The 21,756-nt window shown below is 51.1% G+C and overlaps 1 protein-coding gene across 5 annotated transcripts in view; it reads right to left on the bottom strand.

The window, feature by feature from the left end:
- Positions 1-277: 277 nt before the first annotated feature.
- The window catches only part of KCNJ4 (potassium inwardly rectifying channel subfamily J member 4), a 47,255-nt gene continuing 25,776 nt past the window's right edge, over positions 278-21,756 (bottom strand). For all 5 annotated transcript variants that reach the window (XM_038756573.1, XM_038756572.1, XM_038756574.1 and 2 more), the window contains exon 2: positions 278-1,736. In XM_038756573.1, the coding sequence (XP_038612501.1) occupies positions 299-1,660 (1,362 nt within the window). In that variant the 5' untranslated portion in view covers positions 1,661-1,736 and the 3' untranslated portion in view covers positions 278-298. The remainder of the gene's footprint in view (positions 1,737-21,756) is intronic.

The following is a 21,756-nucleotide window of genomic DNA, read 5'->3' on the forward strand; positions in this document are numbered from 1 at the left end:
GCTGCCAGTCCCTGAAGCTCCCCTGAGGCTCGCTGGCCCCTCCCGGAGTCCTCCCGGCCCCCGAGGGGTAAACTGAGGCAGAAGACACCAGGGGAGGAGGAAGAGGAGGACCGCCCAGCGTCTGTCGCCTTGACTCCCGTCTCTTTCCCCGCTCCACAAGGGGTTCTGGGAGGGACTTGGCCGGAGAGGCCGCGGCCTGGGGAAGCCACGGCCTGGGGAGGCCTTGGCCTGGGGAGGGCATGACCTGGGAGGGCGTGACCCGGGGACGTGACCCTAGAGGGGCGTGTGGTGGGCGTAGCTAGATGGCAGACTCCCTGCGGTAGGAGATGTTGTCCAGCGGAAGCGTGGCCTGCATCCGCTCCAGATCCAGGTGACTGCCGAACTCCAGCATGCGGATGATGCCTCCCTCCTCCTTGGAGCCACCGTCCAGCCCCAGGGCCGCGGCGGCCGCCTCCTCGTCCTCCTCCTCCTCCTCGTCCAGTTCCTCCTCCTCCTCCTGGCTGACCAGGGCGAGCTCGTTCTCGTAGCAGAAGGCACTGGAGGGCGGCGGCGGCGGGGCGGGCAGGACGGTGATCTTGCTCTCCTGGAGCTCCCGGGCCGAGCAGCAGGGCGTGCCGGTCACCTCGTAGGTCTTGTGGAAGCGGGAGTAGTCCACCTTGTAGTGGCTCTTCTCCTCGAAGACCACGGGCTCGAAGCGGTGGCCCCAGAGGATCTCGCTGGCCAGGTAGGAGCTGCGGGCCTGCGTGGTCATGGCCGTGGCCTCCACCATGCCCTCCAGGATGACCACGATCTCGAAGTCCTCGGCCTCCAGCTCCTCCTTGCCCATGCCGTAGAGGGGGCTCTCCTCGTCGATCTCGTGCACGATGACGATGGGCGACACGAGGAAGATGCGGTCCAGCCCCACGTCGTAGCCCACGTTGAGGTCCCGCTGGTCCAGGGGCAGGTACTCGCCCTCCTCCGTCATGTAGGGCTTGATGAGCTGGGCGCGCACGTGGGCCTCCACGATGTGGCTCTTCCTCAGGTTGCCCACTCGCCACATGAGGCACAGCTTGCCGTCGCGCACGGAGATGACCGCGTGGTGGCTGAACAGCAGGGTCTGGGCCCGCTTCTTGGGCCGGGCCATCTTGGCCATGATGGTGCCGATCATGAAGGAGTCGATGACGCAGCCCACGATGGACTGGACGACCACGGCCATGACGGCCAGCGGGCACTCCTCGGTCACGCAGCGGAAGCCGTAGCCGATGGTGGTCTGCGTCTCCACGGAGAAGAGGAAGGCCCCCAGGAAGCCGTTGACGTGCATGATGCAGGGCTTGACGGCCGGGGGAGGTGGGGGACCCCCGCCCCCGCCCCCCGCCCCCCTCTCGCCGCCCCCCGCCGCCCCCGGGCCCGGTCCCCCGTCCAGGTCCCCGTGGAAGAAGGCGATGCACCAGAAGAGGAGGCCGAAGAAGAGCCAGGAGACCAGGAAGGCCGCGGAGAAGATCATCAGCATGTAGCGCCAGCGCGTGTCCACGCAGGTGGTGAAGATGTCCGCCATGTACCTCTGGGACTTGTTGCTTAGGTTGGCGAAGTACACGTTGCACTGGCCGTTCTTCTTGACGAAGCGGTTGCGGCGCTTCCGCCGGGGGCCGTGGGCCTGCCCGTTCCGGCTGGTGCCGTGCATGCCGCCCGGGGCAGAGCCGTCCGGCCCGTCCTGGTCCACTCAGACCGCGGCGTCGTCCTCGGCGTCCGAGCGGCCCCTGCGTGGGACGAGGCGGGCGGGGAGGGGGGGACACAGACACACAGCTCGTCAGCGGCCCGGTCGTTGGGGAGAAGGGGACACGAGGGGTTGGGATTTTTGGAAGTCGGTCGGTCGCATTGGTTGAGCGCCTACTCCGGGCAGAGCACTGGCTGAGCCCTTGGGACAGGATACGGACCCCGGGCTTGGGAGTCAGAGGTCGTGGGTTCTAATCTCTTATCATCTGGGTAACTCTGGGCAAGTCACTTCTCTGTGCCTCGGTTACCTCATCTGTAAAATAGAGATTAAGACTGTAAGCCCCACGTGGCACAACCTGATTACCTTGTATCTACCCCAGCACTTAGCACACAGTAATACCATCATTATTATTATTATTATTAAGCACTCAATCTGTGTCAAAATCAATCAATCAATCGTATTTATTGAGCGCTTACTGTTGCAGAGCACTGTACTAAGCGCTTGGGAAGTACAAGTTGGCAACATATAGAGACAGTCCCTACCCAACAGTGGGCTCACAGTCTAGAAGGGGGAGACAGAGAACAAAACCGAACATACTAACAAAATAAAATAAATAGAATACATATGCACAAAATCTGTTCTGAGCCCTCGGGTAGGTATGAGGTAATTAGATCGGACACCGTCCTCGTCCCGCCTGGGGTCTAAGTAGGAGGGAGAACAGGTATTTTAGACTGTGAGCCCACTGTTGGGTAGGGACTGTCTCTATGTGATGCCAATTTGTACTTCCCAAGCGCTTAGTACAGTGCTCTGCACATAGTAAGCGCTCAATAAATACGATTGATTGATTGATTGATATTGAAGCCCCGTTTGAGGAAACTGAGGCACAGAGAAGTGAACTGGCTTGCCCACCGCAGCTGGGATCTCCCAACCCAGAAGCAGTATGGCCTAGTGGCATGAACACGAGCTTGGGAATCAGAGGACGTGGGTTCTAATCCCAGCTCCGCCACTTATCAGCTGTGTGACATCAGCAAGTCACTTCACGTCTCTGTGTCTCAGTTACCTCATCTGTAAAATGGGGTTAAGATTGTGAGCCCCATGTGGGACATGGACTGTTCCAATCTAATGGTAATAATAACCGGTATTTGTTAAGCGCTTATTTTGTGCCAGGCAGTGTTCTAAGCGTTGGGGTAGATACAAGATTCATTCATTCAATATTTATTGAGCGCTTTCTGTGTGCGGAGCACTGTACTAAGCACTATACTACAAGATAATTAGGTTGGAAACAATTCCTGCCCCACAAGGGCCTCACATTCTAAATTCCCATTTTACAGATGGGGGGACTGAGGCAGAGAGAAGCTAAGCGACTTGCCCAAGGTCACACAGCAAAAAAGTAGCAGAGCAGGGATTAGAACCCAGGTCCCTTCGACGCTCAGGCCTGTGCTCTATTCATTAGGCCAGCCTGATTACATCGCTCTTACTCAGCACTTAGAACAATGTCTGGCACATAGTAACCTCTTAACAAATACCCCCCAAAGAAGTAAGTGCTCAATAAATACCGCTGATTGATTGATTGCCCCAGATGGGCAAGTCAATCAATCAACCAATGGTATTTATTGACACGATTCATGCCCACAAGGAGCTTACATTCTACAGGAGAAGACAGACATTAAAATAAATCACAGTCTTTGTAGGAGGGAGAACGGGTTTTATCGGATCCCTATTTTATTGAAGAGGAAACCGAGGCTCAAAGAAGTGAGGTGACTTGCCCAAGGTCACACAGGTGGAATCTAGAGCTGCCAGAAGCCCACCTGGATTGGGCCAGGCAGAAGCGTCCCCTGCAGCAGTCTTAATGAAGCCCCAGGGCTGGTGTCCAAAGCACTAATAATAATAATTATGGTGGTATTTGTTAAGCGCTTACTATGTGTTGTAAGCTCCAGGGTGGATATGAACTATTCAGGTTGGACACTGTCCCTGTCCCACATGGGGCTCACACTGTTAATCCCCCTTTTAATAATAATAATAATGATGGAATTTATTAAGCGCTTGCTATGTGCAAAGCTCTGTTCTAAGCGCTGGGGAGGTTACAAGGTGATCAGGTTGACCCATGGTGGGGGGCTCACAGTCTTCATCCCCATTTTACAGATGAGATAACTGAGGCCCAGAGAAATCAACTGATTTGCCCAAGGTCACACAGCAGACAAGGGGCAGAGCCAGGATTAGAACCCAGGTCCTTCTGATTCCCAGGTCCGCGGTCTATCCACTAGGCCGTGCTGCTTCCCAACACTAGACTAAGCACTTGGGGGAGTGTAATGCAAAAGAGTTGGTGGGCACAAACCCTAACCCACAAGCAGCTCCCAGGTCCTTGGGCCCAGCAGAGGGAAAGGGGGCAGAACCCAAGCAGGGGGCCAATGGTGGCACTGGTGGGGGGATGGAGGAGGAAGGAGAGGAGGGGAGGAGGAGGAGGAGGAGGAGGAAGAAGCCAGGAGACTGCAGCCGCCTGGTAACATTTTGGCCCGGAATTACATAAGGTTGGAAGTTTCTATTTTCTGTCCTATTCTTCTTACTGATCTAATTGTGCATCTGTGGCAATGTTTATACACTTCCCCGGTTCAGGACAACTCAGTTGCCACAGCAACCAGTGCGGCTCCCAGCGTCCTGAATCAAGAACCAACGCTGTAATTTAGAGATCAACAGCTAAAGTGCCGGCAGCTTCCCCGATAAAAACACCCTCTTGGAGCCCCGTGGGGAGAGAAAACCGGCTTCCCAACTCCAACCACTGTCACACCATCCCCCCAGAATTCCAGGCCATCCCCTCACCTCCTCCCAACCCCGGGGCGGCAAGAAACGGGCAGTGAGGTCACGCTCTCCTGTGACATCATGGAGTTCCTTGGTAACATCACAGGGGGATCCACCGCTTTGGTGATTTGAGGTCAGAACAGTGAAGGTGGAATTGCGGGGTTGGGTGGATGGAGGGATCGGGATCTCCACTGCCCATCTCTCTCTTCCATTCAATTGAGTGGAAAGAACGCAGGACTGGGATTCAGAGGACCTGGGTTCTAATCCTGTCTCTGCCGCTTGCTTCCTGAATGACCTTGCTCCTCAGTTACCTCAACTATAATAATAATAATAGCATTTATTAAGCACTTACTCTGTGCAAAGCACTGTTCTAAGCGCTGGGGAGGTTACAAGGTGATCAGGTTGTCCCACGGGGGGTTCACAGTCTTAATCCCCATTTTACAGATGAGGTAACTGAGGCCCAGGGAAGTGAAGTGACTTGTCCAAAGTCACACAGCTGACAAGTGGTGGAGCCGGGATTTGAACCCCTGACCTCTGACTCCAAAGCCCGGGCTCTTTCCACTGAGCCACGCTGTTTCCGCACTATAAAATGGGGATCAAGTTGAAGCAACACGGCCTAGTGGATAGAGCGGGGGTCTGGGTTCCAATCCAGGCTCTGCCCCTCGCCTGCTGGGTGACCTTGGGCAAGTCACTTTACTTCTCTGGGTCTCAGTTTCCTCACTTGTAAAGTGGGGATTCCATTCCTGTTCTCTTTCTTCCCTTTAGCCTCGACAGGGACAGGGTCTGTGTCTGACCTGATTATCTTGTCTACACCCCAGTGCTTATTACAGTGCCTGGCACATAGTAAGCGCTTAAGCTTACTTAGGAGTACTTACTAAGTACTTACTTAGGCTTAGGAGGCCTTCCCAGACTGAGCCCCTTCCTTCCTCTCCCCCTCGTCCCCCTCTCCATCCCCCCATCTTACCTCCTTCCCTTCCCCACAGCACCTGTATATATGTATATATGTTTGTACATATTTATTACTCTATTCATTTATTTATTTATTTTACTTGTATATATTCTATTTAATTTATTTTGTTAGTATGTTTGGTTTTGTTCTCTGTCTTCCCCTTTTAGACTGTGAGCCCAATGTTGGGTAGGGACTGTCTCTATATGTTGCCGATTTGTACTTCCCAAGCGCTTAGTACAGTGCTCTGCACATAGTTAGCGCTCAATAAATATGATTGATGATGATGATGATGATGATGCTTAACAAATCCCACAGTTATCATTACTTTCCTCAGCCATGGGCCCTATCCCTGCTGGAAAGTTAGTGGATTCAGAATATAATAGAGAAGCAGTGTGGCTCGGTGGAAAGAGCACAGGCTTTGGAGTCGGAGGTCATGGGTTCAAATCCCTGCTCCGCCAATTATCAGCTGGGTGACTTTGGGCAAGTCACTTCACTTCTCTGGGCCTCAGTCACCTCATCTGTAAAATGGGGATTAAGACTGTGAGCCCCTCGTGGGATAACCTGATCACCTTGTAACCTCCCCAGCGCTTAGAACAGTGCTTTGCACAGAGTAAGCGCTTAATAAATACCGTCATTATTGTATGCTACAGACCCTGTCATTTAGGCGCCAGCTCTCTTTGTAATGCTTGCTTACTGTCTGTCCCCATGGCAGCTCCTTGAAGGCAGGGATGGAGTCCACTACTGCTACTACTACTAACAAATTGTGATATTTGTTAAGCGCTAACTAGGTGCCAGGCACTGTACTAAATGCTGGGATCGATACAAGAAAATCAGGTTGGACACAGTCCTTGTCCCACACTGGGTTCACAGTCTTAGTCTCCATTTTACAGAGGTGGAAACTGAGGCACAGAGAAGTTAAAATGACTTGCCCAAAGTCACACAGCAGGCAAATGGAGGCGCTGGGATTGGATCCCACGTCCTCTGATTCTCAGCTTTATCTACTAAGCCATGCTGCTTCCGAACTGTGGGTAGGAAACGGGTCTACCAACTCAGTTATATTGTACTCCGAGCTTTGGAGTCAGAGGTCGTGGGTTCAAATCCCGGCTCAACAGAGAAGCAGCATGGTTCAGTGGAAAGAGCACAGGCTTTGGAGTCAGAGATCATGGGCTCAAATTCCGGCTCCATCAAGTGTCAGCTGTGTGACTTTGGGCAAGTCACTTCACTTCTCTGCGCCTCAGTTACCTCATCTGCAAAATGGGGATTAAGTCCGTGAGCCCCCAGTGGGACAACCTGATCACCTTGTAACTTCCCCAGCGGTTAGAACAGTACTTTGCACATAGTGCTTATCAATCAATCAATCAATCGCATTTATTGAGCGTTTACTGTGTGCAGAGCACTGTACTAAGCGCTTGGGAAGTACAAGTTGGCAACATATAGAGACAGTCCCTACCCAACAGTGGACTCACAGTCTAATAGGGGGAGACAGAGAATAAAACTAAACATACTAAATGCCATAAATGCCATCATTAATGAATGCCATCATTATTATTATTATTACTTGTCAGCTGTGTGCCTTTGGGCAAGTCATTTCACATCTCTGGGCCTCAGTTCCCTCATCTGTCAAATGGGGATGAAGACTGTGAGCCCCCGTGGGACAACCTGATCACCTTGTAACCTCCCCAGTGCTCAGAACAGTGTTATGCACATAGTAAGCACTTAACAAATGCCATCATCATCATTATTATTATTACTCTCCCAGGCATTTAGTCCAGTCCTCTGCACACAGTAAGTGCTCAATAAATCTGATTGATTGACGATTGATATCCAGGAAACGAACTTCCCACTGGGCTGAGATTGGGGTGGGAGAGGAAGAGTGAACCTGCAGCCGTTCGGTCTGGCTCACCTTCTAGTCTTCTAGACTGTGAGCCCACTGTTGGGTAGGGACCGTCTCTATATGTTGCCAACTTGCACTTCCCAAGCGCTTAGTACAGTGCTCTGCACACAGTAAGCGTTCAATAAATACGATTGAATGAATGAATGAATGACTCCAAGCCGAGGAAAGTTGGAATGGTGGCAAGGATCAGTCAGGTGTGGAGATATTTGGCTAACTCAGGGGATGATGTGTTGTGGAGGAAGGGGTTGGGTGCCAGGGTGGATGGGGGAGAGAGCAAATGGGACAACTTTCAGGGCCAGCACTGTTCAGTAAGTGCTCAATAAATATGATTGATTGATTGATTGATTGATTGATTTCTCAAGGAGACAGGCAGCCCAGCCCAGCAAGGGCCTGCTGGTGGCTTCTGGAGATGCCCACGGATTCTAGAGGGGTTTTGGATAATGGCTGGCTAGTGGAAAAGTTAGGGGTGTCGGATGGCCCATCCCTAACCCTGAGGCAGCTGTGACTAGGAAGGCGAGCACCACATGTAATAATAATGGCATTTTATTAAGCGCTTATTATGTGCAAAGCACTGTTCTAATCGCTGGGGAGTTTACAAGGTGATCAGGTTGTCCCACGGGGGGCTCACAGTCTTAATCCCCATTTTACAGATGAGGGAACTGAGGCACAGAGAAGTGAAGTGACTTGCCCAAAGTCACACAGCTGCCAAGCGGCGGAGCCGGGATTTGAACCGATGACCTCTCACTCCAAAGCCCGGGCTCTTTCCACTGAGCCACGCTGCTTCCCAAGCCCTGTCTCCTCCAAGCCTCCCATTAGAGCTGTCGGAGGCAGGTCTGTGGGCCTGAGGGGTCCATCTGAGCCAACCATGGACGTGCTGATGGACATATGTCTTCTGAAGCCTCATCCTGCCACTCCTCGACCCCACACCAGCCTGGTTCGCTGTTGCTGCCTCAACTACCCTCTGTCCCCAGCCGGGCTCCCAGTGGGAGCCCAGGCACTGGTCGAGAGCAGTGAGAAGCAGCGTGGCTCAGTGGAAAGAGCCCGGGCTTTGGAGTCAGAGGTCATGGGTTCAAATCCAGGCTCCGCCACTTGTCAGCTGTGTGACTTTGGGCAAGTCACTTCACTTCTCTGGGCCTCAGTTACCTCATCTGGAAAATGGGGATGAAGACTGTGAGTCCCCCGTGGGACAACCTGATCACTTCTAGACTGTGAGCCCGCTGTTGGGAAGGGACCGTCTCTATATGTTGCCAACTTGTACTTCCCAAGTGCTTAGTACAGTGCTCTGCACACAGTAAGCACTCAATAAATACGATTGAATGAATGAATGAATAGAACAGTGCTTTGCACATAGTAAGTGCCTAACAAATACTGTCATTATTATTATTATTATTATTATTATTATTATTATTATTATTATTCAGAGCACGTGCCCCAACGCATTTCCACATCCCACTTCAATCCCCGGTCCCAGAGCAAGTTCCGACTGACTCTTTCCACGTCCCCCAGCCTGAGAACGCTCCCAGCTCAGCCCAGATCCAGGATGGGGAGAAGGGACCAAGCGAAACAATCAAAAACAAAGTCAAAAGGATGCTTCATTCTGTGCCTGCTGCTCTCCAGTACCCGGTGGGGAGCCTGGTCTAACCAGACCCCAACATTGAGAACGCTTGGGTCCTCAGGGAAGCCACCAAATGGAGGCCACAGGGCAGTCACTCAGACTTTTGAGACCGGTACATGGACAACCAGAACTGAGCTGTGGCCACCAGACAGATTATCCAGATCCTTGAGGTCCGGAGCATTCTGGAAAATTTGTCCAGGAAGACACGGCTCAGTCCCGGCATCATGTCTCTGTCGCCTCGGCCTAGATCGCAAGCACCGTTGAAGGCCGGGCCCGGGCCTGGCTAGCCCAGCTGTGTACAGAGTCCAGCCCCTGGCCAAGCACCCTCAGATGCTTAATAAATACCAGGAGGTGCTGATCCCATCTCCACCCACGATCCTGAAACACGAGACACTCTGGAGGAAGATGGTTAGGGGATGACACTTTTTCTGCCGCCTTTCGTTTATTAATCATCATCATCCTTATAATATTTGTTAAGCACTTACTGTGTGTCAAGGACTGTTCTAAGCACTGGGGCACATATAAGCTAATCTGGTTGGACACAGTCCCAGTCCCACATGGGGCTCACAGTCTTAATCCCCATTTGTCAGATGAGGGACCTGAGGCCCAGAGACATGAACTGACTTGCCCAAGGTCACACAGCAGACAAGTGGCAGAGCCAGGATTAGAACCCGGGTCCTTCTGACCCTCAGGCCCATGCTAACTTCCCTAACAGGACAACTGTCCTTGGCCACCTCCGTCCTGCTTCCCTGCCAAGTGGGGAAATCAAACCCCTGCACTAGCTGAATACTCCAATAGCCAGAGGAGTAAAGAAATGTGGGGCTTAGGGACTCAGAGGCTGGCTTCACTCCTCGTTCTGCTGTACTACTCGGCAACCCAGCCGGATCTCTGCTTCGGCATGTGTAAGGGAAAGCTGTGATACTTTTTTAAAAAAAATGGAATTTGTTAAGCGCTTACTATGTGCCAGGTACTATCCTAAACACTGAGGTAGATACAAGATAATGAGGTTGGACAGAATCCCTGTCCCACGTGGGGCCCGTGGTCTTAATCCCCATTTTACAGATGAGGTACCTGAGGCATAGAGAAGTGCAGTGACTTGCCCAAGGTCACACAGCAGACAAGTGGTGGAACCGGGATTAGAACCAGGGTCCCTCTGGCTCCCAGGCTTCTGCTCTATCCATTAGGACATGTTGCTTCTCTGCATCCAGTCATTCATTCATTCATTCATTCAATCATATTTATGGAGCACTTACTGTGTGCAGAGCACTGTACTAAGCGCTTGGGAAGTACAAGTTGGCAACATATAGAGATGGTCCTTACCCAGTAACGGTAAGTCTAGAAGGGGGAACATCCCAACAACTCTTCTCCTTCTAAGCCTTCCTCTGCGTCTGGGTGTTTCTGCTCCCCGTGGCACCCCTTTGCTGGACTGGTTGAGTCTTTGCTCTCTGGGAAGCGGGGTCATGCCCAACTCCCTAATCCAAGAATAGTGCCTATGCCCACCCCCAGAACTGGTTGCCCCGTCCTCTCTCACACCGAGCCTCTTGCCCAGCCTGTCTCCCCAAGAGCTCAGAATCGCTTAAAATTCTCCCCCTCTAGACTGTAAGCTCTCTGTGGCCAGGGAACGTATCTACCATCTCTGTTCCATTGTACTCTCCCAAACACTTGGGATAGTGCTCTTCACACAGTAAGCACTCCATAATTAGGATCAATCGATTGTTTGATCGATTAAAGTCTAAGTGGGAACACAAGCTTTCGGCAAGAGGGAAACAGAGGCACTGGGCAAGGAAGAGTCCTCAATCAATCAATCACTCTTATTTATTAAAATGATGGCATTCATTAAGCGCTTACTATGTGCAAAGCACTGTTCTAAGTGCTGGGGAGTTACAGTATTGAGAATTTACTGTGTGCACAGCACTGTACTAAGTGCTTGGGAGAGTACAATATAGACACATACCCTGCCCACAGTGAGCTTACATTCTAAAGAGGGAGACAGACATTAACATAAAGTAGGGCTATGTACACCAGTGCTGTGGGGCTGAGGGAGGGGTGATAAATATGATATATGGTCATATGTGATATATGTTGCCAACTTGTACTTCCCAAGTGCTTAGTACAGTGCTCTGCACACAGTAAGCGCTCAATAAATGATTGAATGAATGACTAAATCAGGGCAACACAGAAAGGCGTGGGAGAAAATGAGGAAAAGAGGAAATGAGGGCTTAGGGAAGGCCTCTTAGAGGAGATGTGCCCTCATTGAGGCTTTGAAGGAGGGGAGAGTGTCTGTTGGCTGTGAAGAGGAAGAACAATCCAGGCCAGAGGCAGGACGTTGGCATGAGGACATGAGTCCTGCCCGGCATTCCTCAAGAATTAGTGGCAGAGTCGGAAAGAGGCTTTGAGAGTCCTGAAGCCCATTCTGGGCCTGAAGTTCAGCTGGAAGGATTCAGGTTAGAGATAGCTTAGGGAGGCAGCATGGCCTAGTGGAAAGAGCATAAGCCTGGAAATCATAGAAGCAGCGTGACTCAGTGGAAAGAGCCCGGGCTTTAGAGTCAGAGGTCATGGGTTCAAATCCCAGCTCTGCCAATTGTCAGCTGTGTGACCTTGGGCAAGTCACTTAACTTCTCTGTGCCTCAGTTACCTCATTTGTAAAACGGGGATGAAGACTGTGAGCCCCCCATGGGACAACCTGATCACCTTGGAACCTCCCCAGCACTTAGAACAGTGCTTTGCACATAGTAAGTGCTTAATAAATGCCATTATTATTATTATTATAGGACCTGGCCTCTAATCCCAGCTCCGCCACTTGTCTGATTTGTGGCTTAAGGCAAGTCACTTAACTTCTCTGGGACTCAGTTACCACATCTGTAAAACGGAGATTAAGACCGCGAGCCCCACATGGGACACAGACAGTGTCCAACCTAATTATCTTGTATCTACACCAGTGCTTAGAACAGTGTTTGAAACACAGTAAGCGCTTAACAAATGCCATTAAAAAAAAAGGAGTTTGCAGTCTAAAGGAGGAGCTAGAAGGAACAGAAGACTGCTGAGTTGGCTTGACTGGAAGGTAGGGATTAATCAGGGAAGTCCTCCTGGAGGAAGTGGCTTTTTAGGTGAATTTGAAGGTGGGGAGGGATGTGGTTTGGTGAATCTGAAGGGGAAGAACGTCCAGGGTGGGGGAAGGATGCGTGCAGTGGGGCACAGGCAGGGGGATGGAGAGCTAGGTGCAGCTTTTTTAAAAAAAATAGTATTTCTTAAACATTGACTGTACCCTAAGCAGTGGAGAAGATACAAATAATTAGATAGAGTCTGTCTCCCAGTTAGGACTCCTCTGCCACTGCACTGAGCACTCCCTCTGTCTCCACATAGAAAATCCCATCTGCCCCCTCCATCCTCACATAGAATATCCCACCTACCCCCTCCATCCTCACAAAGAATATCCCACCTACCCCCTCCATCCTCACATAGAATACCCCACCTGCCTCCCTCCATCCAGACACAGAATATCCCACCTGCACCGCTGCATCCACACATAAAATATCCCACCTACCCCCTCCATCCTCACATAGAATACCCCACCTGCCTCCCTCCATCCAGACACAGAATATCCCACCTGCCCCACTGCATCCAAACACAAAATATCCCATCTCCCTCCTTCCATCCACACATAGAATATCTTGCATGCATCTCCCCAACCTACATAGAATACCCTGCCTGCCCCCTCCATCCCACAAAGAACATTCCTACCACCCCCAACCATACATAGAGTATCCCAACTGTCCCCCTCCATCCTCACATAGACCCTTCCCCTGCCCTGCCCATCCCCAGCTGGTACAGATGGTCAAACCCTCTCCACATCTCCCTGCCCAGTAGGTTCCAGCGGCCTTGTCCCTTAGTGCCCAAATACTTCTCCTTGACCCCACCCAGGAAAAGAGACAAGATCGTGGTCAGGGGAGACCATTCTGACTGGAGTCATGGGGCTGGGGGTGAGTTTGGGGTGTGGGGAGAGAAAGTAGTGCCAGTTGCACCCTCAGGCCTCCTTGGGGAGGGCGAGGAAGTCTGGCAAGAAAGAAATGCCCCTCCCAGCCCAGGGCTGGCATGGGTGGAGGGCAGGATGGGGCGGGAGAGGTGACGAACTCCATGGGCTTAGAGGACCAATGTCAGAGCCGGTCTGAATGCCTGTCGCTCCCTCTAGACTATAAGGTCATTGCGGGCAGGGAATGTGTCTGTTACATTTTTAGAGAAGCAGCGTGGCTCAGTGGAAAGAGCGTGGGCTTGGGAATCAGAGGTCATGGGTTTGAAACCTGGCTCCACCACTTGTCAGCTGTGAGGCCTTGGGCAAGCCACTTCACTTCTCTGTGCCTCAGTTACCTCATCTGGAAACTGACGATGAGGACTGTGAACCCCACGTGGGACAACCTGTGGGACAACCTGATCACCTTGTATCCCCCAAGCACTTAGGACAGTACTTTGCACATAGTATGCACTTAACAAATACCCTGATTATTATGATATTGTACTCACCCAAGCGCTTTGTACAGTGCTATGCACACAGTGAATTCTCAAGAAATTAGATTGACTGCTCTGCATACAGTAAGCGCTCAATAAATACAATCGACTGCCTGCCTGCCAGCAGCGGTGGCAGCCTCCATCACCAGTGCCAGGTCGAGCCCAAGATTGGACTGGGACAGGGGAGGTTTTGGAAGGAGAAAGGAGGTTGTCAGCAGCTGAGCTGCAAGGTAGGCACTTGGGCGGGAGACATCAAGCAGAGGGGAAGGGCAGAGACCAGTGCCCTTCCTGAAGCAGAATCAGCAGGGCATCCTCTCCCCGCTCCCACCCGCCCCTGGCAAGTTCCTCCACCTGCCACCCACACCACAAACACCCACACATATCCCCAAATCCCCAACATCCAGGCACATGTGACGTCTCCCATATCACGCCAAACCGAAGACAACCCACAGCGATCACCGTGCACGGATCCCCAAGACGACCCGGATGGGCCCCGGCCCTCAGCCTTTCTCTGGAGGCTCCCCCACGATGTACTTGCTCCACAGTGTTTGCACTCCCCTCCCCGCTCGGCGTGAAGTCCAGCACAGCATCCAAGTCGCAGCTTTTCATCATCATCATCAATCGTATTTATTGAGCGCTTACTGTGTGCAGAGCACTGTACTAAGCGCTTGGGAAGTACAAGTTGCCAACATATAGAGACAGTCCCTACCCAACAGTGGGCTCACAGTCTAGAAGGGGGAGACAGAGAACAAAACTAAACATACTAACAAAATAAAATAAATAGAATAGATATGTACAAGTAAAATAAATAGAGTAACAAATATGTACAAACATATATACATATAAACAGGTGCTGTGGGGAAGGGAAGGAGGTAAGATGGGGGGATGGAGAGAAGGACGAGCGGGAGAGGAAGGAAGGGGCTCAGTCTGGGAAGGCCTCCTGGAGGAGGTGAGCTCTCAGTAGGGCCTTGAAGGGAGGAAGAGAGCTAGCTTGGTGGATGGGCAGAGGGAGGGTATTCCAGGCCCGGGGGATGACGTGGGCCGGGGGCCGATGGCGGGACAGGCGAGAACGAGGCCTAACGGTGAGGAGATTAGCGGCAGAGGAGCGGAGGGTGCGGGCTGGGCTGGAGAAGGAGAGAAGGGAGATGAGGTAGGAGGGGGCGAGGTGATGGACAGCCTTGAAGCCCAGGGTGAGGAGTTTCTGCCTGATGCGCAGATTGATTGGTAGCCACCTCCCTCCCCAGACAGCGTGAAGCCCAGTGCAATATTCAAGCCTCAGCCTTTGCGCTCCCCTCCCTGGTCAGCATGAAGTCCAGCACAGCGTCCGAGTCTCAGCCTTTGAGCTCCCCTCCTCGGTCAGCGTGAAGTCCAGCAAAAACATCCGAGCCTTTGTGTTCCCCTCCCTGGTCAATATGAAGTCCAACACAGCACCCGAACCGTTACCCCAGCACTTAGTACAGTGCCCACCACATAGTAAGGCTTAACAGGTACCACAGTTATGCTTCCACAATTATGCTTCCAAATGCCACAAAACTTCCCAGTCAGCATGATGTCCAGCACAGCGTCCGAGTCACAGCTTTCGCACTCCCCTCCCCAGTCCACGTGAAGTCCAACACAGCATCTGAGCCTCTACCCCAGCACTTAGTACAGTGCCTGGCACATAGTAAGTGCTTAACAAATGCCACAATTATTTGCACTCCCCTCCCCAGTCGGCATGAAGTCCGGTACAGCGTCCGAGCCTCAGTCTTTGCTCTCCCCTCCCCGGGCAGTGTGAAGTCTAGCACAGTGTCTGAGCTGCAGCCTTTGTGCTCCTCTCCCCGGTTAATATGAAGTCGGGAACACTATCCGAGCCACAGGACTTGGTGGTGGAGGGAGGCTAGGCACCCAAAATTAAAGTCCAGGCGTAAAATCTGAAATCCCCTGAGAAGCAGTGTGGCCTAATGGTTACAGCAACAGGCCTGGGAGTCAAAAGGACCCGAGTTCTAATCCTAGCACCTCCTCTTTTCTATTCATTCATTCATTCATTCGATCGTATTTATTGAGCGCTTACTGTGTGCAGGGCACTGGACTAAGCGCTTGGGAAGTCCAAGTTGGCAACATCTAGAGACGGTCCCTACCCAACAGTGGGCTCACAGTCTAGAAGGGGGAGACAGACAACAAAACAAACCATATTAACAAAAAAAAATAAATAGAATATGTACAAATAAAATAGAGTAAATAAAATAAATACTCCCCAAGCGCTTAGTAAAGTGCTCTGCACACAGTAAGTGCTCAATAAATATGATTGAATGAAGGAATGAACCTCCCAAGAAGGCCTGGCATCACCCGACGGACCCCAGAGCACCGTGACCCTGTCGCTATGGCCATACTGACAAGTTCCTCCGCCCTAAATTGGAAGGTCTGCTTTCGCAAGACGGCTTCTCACCGAATTTCTCAGCCCTCTCTCCCTTTCATTCGTTCAATCGTATTTATTGAGCGCTTACTGTGTGCAGAGCACTGGACTAAGCGCTTGGGAAGTACACTGTGTGACCCCGGTCAAGTCGCTTCACACCTCAGTTCCCTCATCTGTAAAATGGGGATTTTGACTGTGATCCCATGCACGGATTGTGTCCGACCTGCTTAGCTTGTCCCTACCCCAGTTCATACGACAGTGCCTGGCACATAACGAGCGCTTAACAAATACCATTTAAAACAACAAAAAAAGGGCAGACTGTCCAGACGCCTGCCCGCTCTGCGCACATCCACGACAGCACCTCCCACATCTCCAACAGTGCTCTGGAGCTGGCTAAGGAGCAGCGTGGTTCAGTGGAAAGAGCACAAGCTCTGGAGTCAGAGGTCATGGGTTCAAATCCCACCTCCGCCAATTGTCAGCTGTGTGACTTTGGGCAAGCCACTTAACTTCTCTGTGCCTCAGCTACCTCAACTGTAAAATGGGGATTAATACTGTGAGCCCCCTGTGGGACAACCTGATCACCTTGTAACCTCCCCAGCGCTTGGAACAGTGCTTTGCTGGGTCTTGTTGGGTAGGGACCATCTCTATATATAGTTGCCGACTTGTACTTCCCAAGCGCTTAGTACAGTGCTCTGCACACAGTAAGCACTCAATAAATGCGATTGAATGAATGAATGAATGAATGAGTGAGCCTCCCTTCCTCTTCAGCTCTCCAGGACTGGACAGGGGTGGGGATGCAGGGTGAGGGGACATGGCTCAGGCCCTCGTCTTCTCCCCCTATCTTTGCTACCCTCCTCTGGGTCTCTACCCGTGAGAAGCAGGGTGGCTCAGTGGAAAGAGCCCGGGCTTGGAACAGAGGTCATGGGTTCTAATCCCAGCTCCGCCACTTAATAATAATAATAATAATTGGCATTTGTTAAGCGCTTACTATGTGCAAAGCACTGTTCTAAGCGCTTGGGAGGATACAGGGTGATCAGGTTGTCCCACATGGGGCTCACAGTCTTCATCCCCATTTTACAGATGAGGTAACTGAGGCCCAGAGAAGTTAAGTGACTTGCCCAACGTCACACAGCAGACATGTGGCAGAGCCGGGATTCGAACCCATGACCTCTGACTCCAAAGCCCGGGCTCTTTCCACTGAGCCACGCTGCCACTTGTCAGCTGTGTGACTTTGGGCGAGTCACTTAACCTCGCTGCGCCTCAGGTCCCTCATCTGTAAAATGGGGATTAAGACTGTGAGCCCCACGTGGGACAACCTTGATTACCTTGTAACCCCCCAGTGCTTAGAACGTGCTTGGCACATAGTAAGCGCTTAACAAACACCAACATTATTATTATAACCAGAGAGAGGGGAGGTAAAATGAATTGCAGGCCACATACCCCTGTGCTCCCCACACCCAGAATCCTCAGCAGGGAGGGAGAGGTGCTGACATCACCAGTACTACACACATACACACATAGATATACACGCAGAATACATGGCTCTTGCTCTGGCAGTGTCCTCCCTAGAGCTATTCTTGGAAGCTTTGCAGCTGGTTTGCTGCACACTAAGAATACTTCTGGTCCCCGCCGGGCTTCTTGAGCCCCCGTCCACTGGGCACAAGCCTCCCTCTCCCCAGTCCCCGCTCAGCTGTCCCAGCTCCACAAAAGGCCTGAGCCCTGTGGGGGTGACTAGCAGCACTGAACTCCGTGCTTATTCATTCATTCAATCGTATTTATTGAGCGCTTACTGTGTGCAGAGCACTGGACTAAGCGCTTGGGAAGTCCAAGTTGGCAACATATAGAGACGGTCCCTACCCAGCAGTGGGCTCGCAGTCTAGAAGGGGGAGACAGAGAACAAAACAAAACATATTAACAAAACAAAATAAGTAGGATAAATATGTACAATCAGCAGCCCTTGGAGGTGGGTAAGGGCAAGAAGGGAAGCAATCTGCAATCTGTGCCCCTAACCGAAGGTTCAGTGGGAATCAGTCAATCAATCAATCAATAGTATTTATTGAGCACTTAATAATAATAATAATAATGATGGCATTAGTTAAGAGCTTACTATGTGCAAAGCACTGTTCTAAGCGCTGGGGGGATACAAGGTGATCAGGTTGTCCCATGAGGGGCTCACAGTCTCAATCCCCATTTTACAGATGAGGTAACTGAGGCTCTGAGAAGTTAAGTGACTTGCCCAAGGTCCCACAGCAGATGTGGCGGAGTCGGGATTTGAACCCGACTCTTCTAGACTGTCTAGACTCTTCTAGACTGTGAGCCCACTGTTGGGTAGGGACCATCTCTAGATGTTGCCAACTTGTACTTCCCAAGCGCTTAGTGCAGTGCTCTGCACACAGTAAGCACTCAATAAATATGATTGAATGAATGAATGAATGAGCCCATGACCTCTGACTCCAAAGCCCCTGCTCTTTCCACTGAGCCATGCTGCTTCTCAGCACTTACGTGCAAGGCATTGCACAAGGTCCTTGGGAGACCACAATACAACAGAAATGTTAAATCCATTCCATTCAGTCATTCATTCGTATTTATTGAGCACTTACTCTGTTCAAAGCACTGTTCTAAGCGCTTGGGAGAGTACCCTGCCTACAACGAGCTTACACTCTAGAGAGAAGAGGATCAAAGAGGAGGGCATGGCTCCATCTGTGGATTTCAATGATCCAGGCTCTCCCTGCCTCCCTCAGATGCTTCCCTCACCCTCACCCTGAAAGCGGATCATCATCAACATCAATCGTATTTATTGAGCGCTTACTATGTGCAGAGCACTGTACTAAGCACTTGGGAAGTACAAGTTGGCAACATATAGAGAACAGTCCCTACCCAACAGTGGGCTCACAGTCTGTAAAGGGGGAGACAGAGAACAAAACCAAACATACTAACAAAATAAAATAAGTAGAATAGATATGTACAAGTAAAATAAATAGAGTAATAAATATGTACAATATAGATCTATCAGATCTATATAGATCTATCAGTCCATCAATCCATCAATCCCCGGGCTGGAATCAGAGTCCCCGGGCTTGAACAGCTCCCCTTGATTGTCCCTCCGGGCCCCTAACCAGAATCTGGGGGGTCAGAGGAGTTAGGGGGTCAGGTGAGAACCCCAAAGGGAGACCTCTCCCCTGATCAGCTCCCAGGCCAGCTTCTAGTTGGCAGTACAAAGCTTTTGGAAGGGCTGGTCCCTTTGGGGTGGGGGTGATGGAAGGAGGTCGAAGCAGAGAGCCGATAATAATAATAATAATAATAATAATAATAATGGTACTTGCTAAGCACTTTTTTTAATGGCATTTATTAAGCCTTACTATGTGCAAGGCACTATTCTAAGCACTGGGGGTATACAAGGTGATCAGGTTGTCCCACAGGGGGCTCACAGTCTTCATCCCCATTTTACAGATGAGGTAACTGAGGCCCAGAGAATTTAAGTGACTTGCCCAAAGTCATACAGCTGACAAGCGGCAGAGCCAGGATTCGAACCCACGACCTCTGACTCCAAAGTCCGTGCTCTTTCCACTGAGCCACGCTGCTTCTCTTGCTATATGCCAAGCACTGTTCTAAGCTCTGGGCCAGATACAAGTTAATCATCATCATCATCATCAATCGTATTTATTGAGCGCTTACTTTGTGCAGAGCACTGTACTAAGCGCTTGGGAAGTACAAGTTGGCAACATATAGAGACAGTCCCTACCCAACAGTGGGCTCAGTTTGGACACAGTCCCTGTCCCACGTGGGGCTCACAATCTTAATCCACATTTTACACATTTAATACACATTTTAGAGAAGCAACGAGGTTCAGTGGAAAGAGCCCGGGCTTTGGAGTCAGAGGTCATGGGTTCAAATCCCAAGTCCGTCAATTGTCAGCTGTGTGACTTTGGGCAAGTAACTTCACTTCTCTGGGCCTCATTTCCTTCATCTGCAAAATGGGGATTAAGACTGTGAGCCCCACATGGGACAACCTGATCACCTGATATCCTCCCCAGCACTTAGAACAGTGCTTTGCACATAGTAAGCTCTTAACAAATGCCATTATCATTATTATTATTATTACAGATGAGGTAACTGAGGCACAGAGAAGTGAAGAGACTTGCCCAAGGTCACACAGCAAAGTGGCAGAGCCAGAATTAGAACCCACGCCCTTCTGACTCTGAAGCCCATGCTCTATCCACAAAGCCAATGCTGCTTCTCTTAGGCACGGCCTCCGTCTTTTCTCCCTCTTTTCTCCCTCTTACGGGAAGCAGTGTGGCCTAGTGGAAAGAACATGGGCCTGGGAATCAGAGAACCTGAATCCTAATCCTGGTTGTGCCACTTTTCTACTGTGTGACCTTGGGCAAGTCATTTCACTTCTCTGGGCCTCAGTTTCCTCCTCTGTAAAATGGAGATTCAATCCCTGTTCTCCCGCCTACTTAAATTGTCAGCTACATATGGGACAGGGACTATGTCTGACCTGATTATCTTCTATCTACTCCAGAGCTTAGTACAGTGCAGGGACAGTCTCTATATGTTGCCAACCTGACCTTCCCAAGTGCTTACTATGGTGCTCTGCGCACAGTAAGTGCAGTATATATGTATATATGTTTGTACGTATTTATTACTCTATTTATCTATTTATTTTATTTGTACATATTTATTCTATTTATTTTATTTTGTTAATATCAATCAATCAATCAATCGTATTTATTGAGCGCTTACATTGTGCAGAGCACCGTACTAAGCACTTGGGAAGTACAAGTCGGCAACACATAGAGACAGTCCCTACCCAACAGCGGGCTCACAGTCTAGAAGGGGGAGACAGACAACAAGACAAAACATGTGGACAGGTATCAAGTCATCAGAATCAATAGGAGCTCACAGTCTTAATTCCCATTTTCCAGATGAGGTAACTGAGGCCCAGAGAAGTGAAGCGATTACCCAAGATCACACAACAGACAAGTGATGGAGCTGGGATTAGAACCCAGGCCTGTGGTCTATGTGACCTAGCGCTGATGTCATCACTCTAGGGGCCGTCGCCCCCCGCACGGGGCTCAGAGACCCTTGAAACTCCGGCTTCTTGGGTGAGGAGCTGGGCCTTCCTGGGTGGGAGGGGCTGCAGGGCAAGAAGAGTCGGAGGGTCCAAAAGAGAGGTTTCTCTCCTGGGTCTCCGCTCTACCCTTAGAGAAGCAGCGTGGCTCAATGGAAAGAGTATGGGTTTGGGAGTCAGAGGTCATGGGTTCAAATCCCAGTTCCACCAATTGTCAGCTGTGTGACTTTGGGCAAATCACTTCACTTCTCTGTGCCTCAGTTACCTCATCTGTAAAATGGGGATGAAGACTGTGAGCCCCACATGGGGCAACCTGATCCCCTTGTATCCTCCCCAGCACTTAGAACAGTGCTTTGCACATAGTAAGTGCTTAACAAATGCCATCATTATTATTATTCCCCCTGTCTTACCATGAACTTGGGCCAGAGAACCAGACTGGGGAGCAAGCCCCAGGAACAAAGTCCAGGGTAGTGCCAAGGAGGGGTGGGGGTTGGGGGGCTCTTCCCTGGGAGCTGAAGCAGGAGGTGGGAAGGTAGAAGCGGGAGCCAGGGAGACGGGCCCACATCCGAGAGAGGTTGCCCCCTCCATCTCTGAGAGATGCCTGGCTAGGGGGGCGGAGGAGGCCGCCGCTGCCGGTGAGGACAGGGTGAGTGAGACACAGGGGCTCCGATCATCACCATCATCAATCGTATTTATTGAGCGCTTACTGTGTGCAGAGCACTGTACTAAGCGCTTGGGAAGTACAAATTGGGAACATATAGAGACAGTCCCTACTCAACAGTGGGCTCACATCTCCAGGAAAGAAGTGGCGAGAGGCGGTCCCCCGCCCCTGCCCCTCAGGAG

The sequence above is a fragment of the Tachyglossus aculeatus genome, chromosome 14, assembly GCF_015852505.1.
Source record: "Tachyglossus aculeatus isolate mTacAcu1 chromosome 14, mTacAcu1.pri, whole genome shotgun sequence".
NCBI lineage: Eukaryota > Metazoa > Chordata > Mammalia > Monotremata > Tachyglossidae > Tachyglossus > Tachyglossus aculeatus.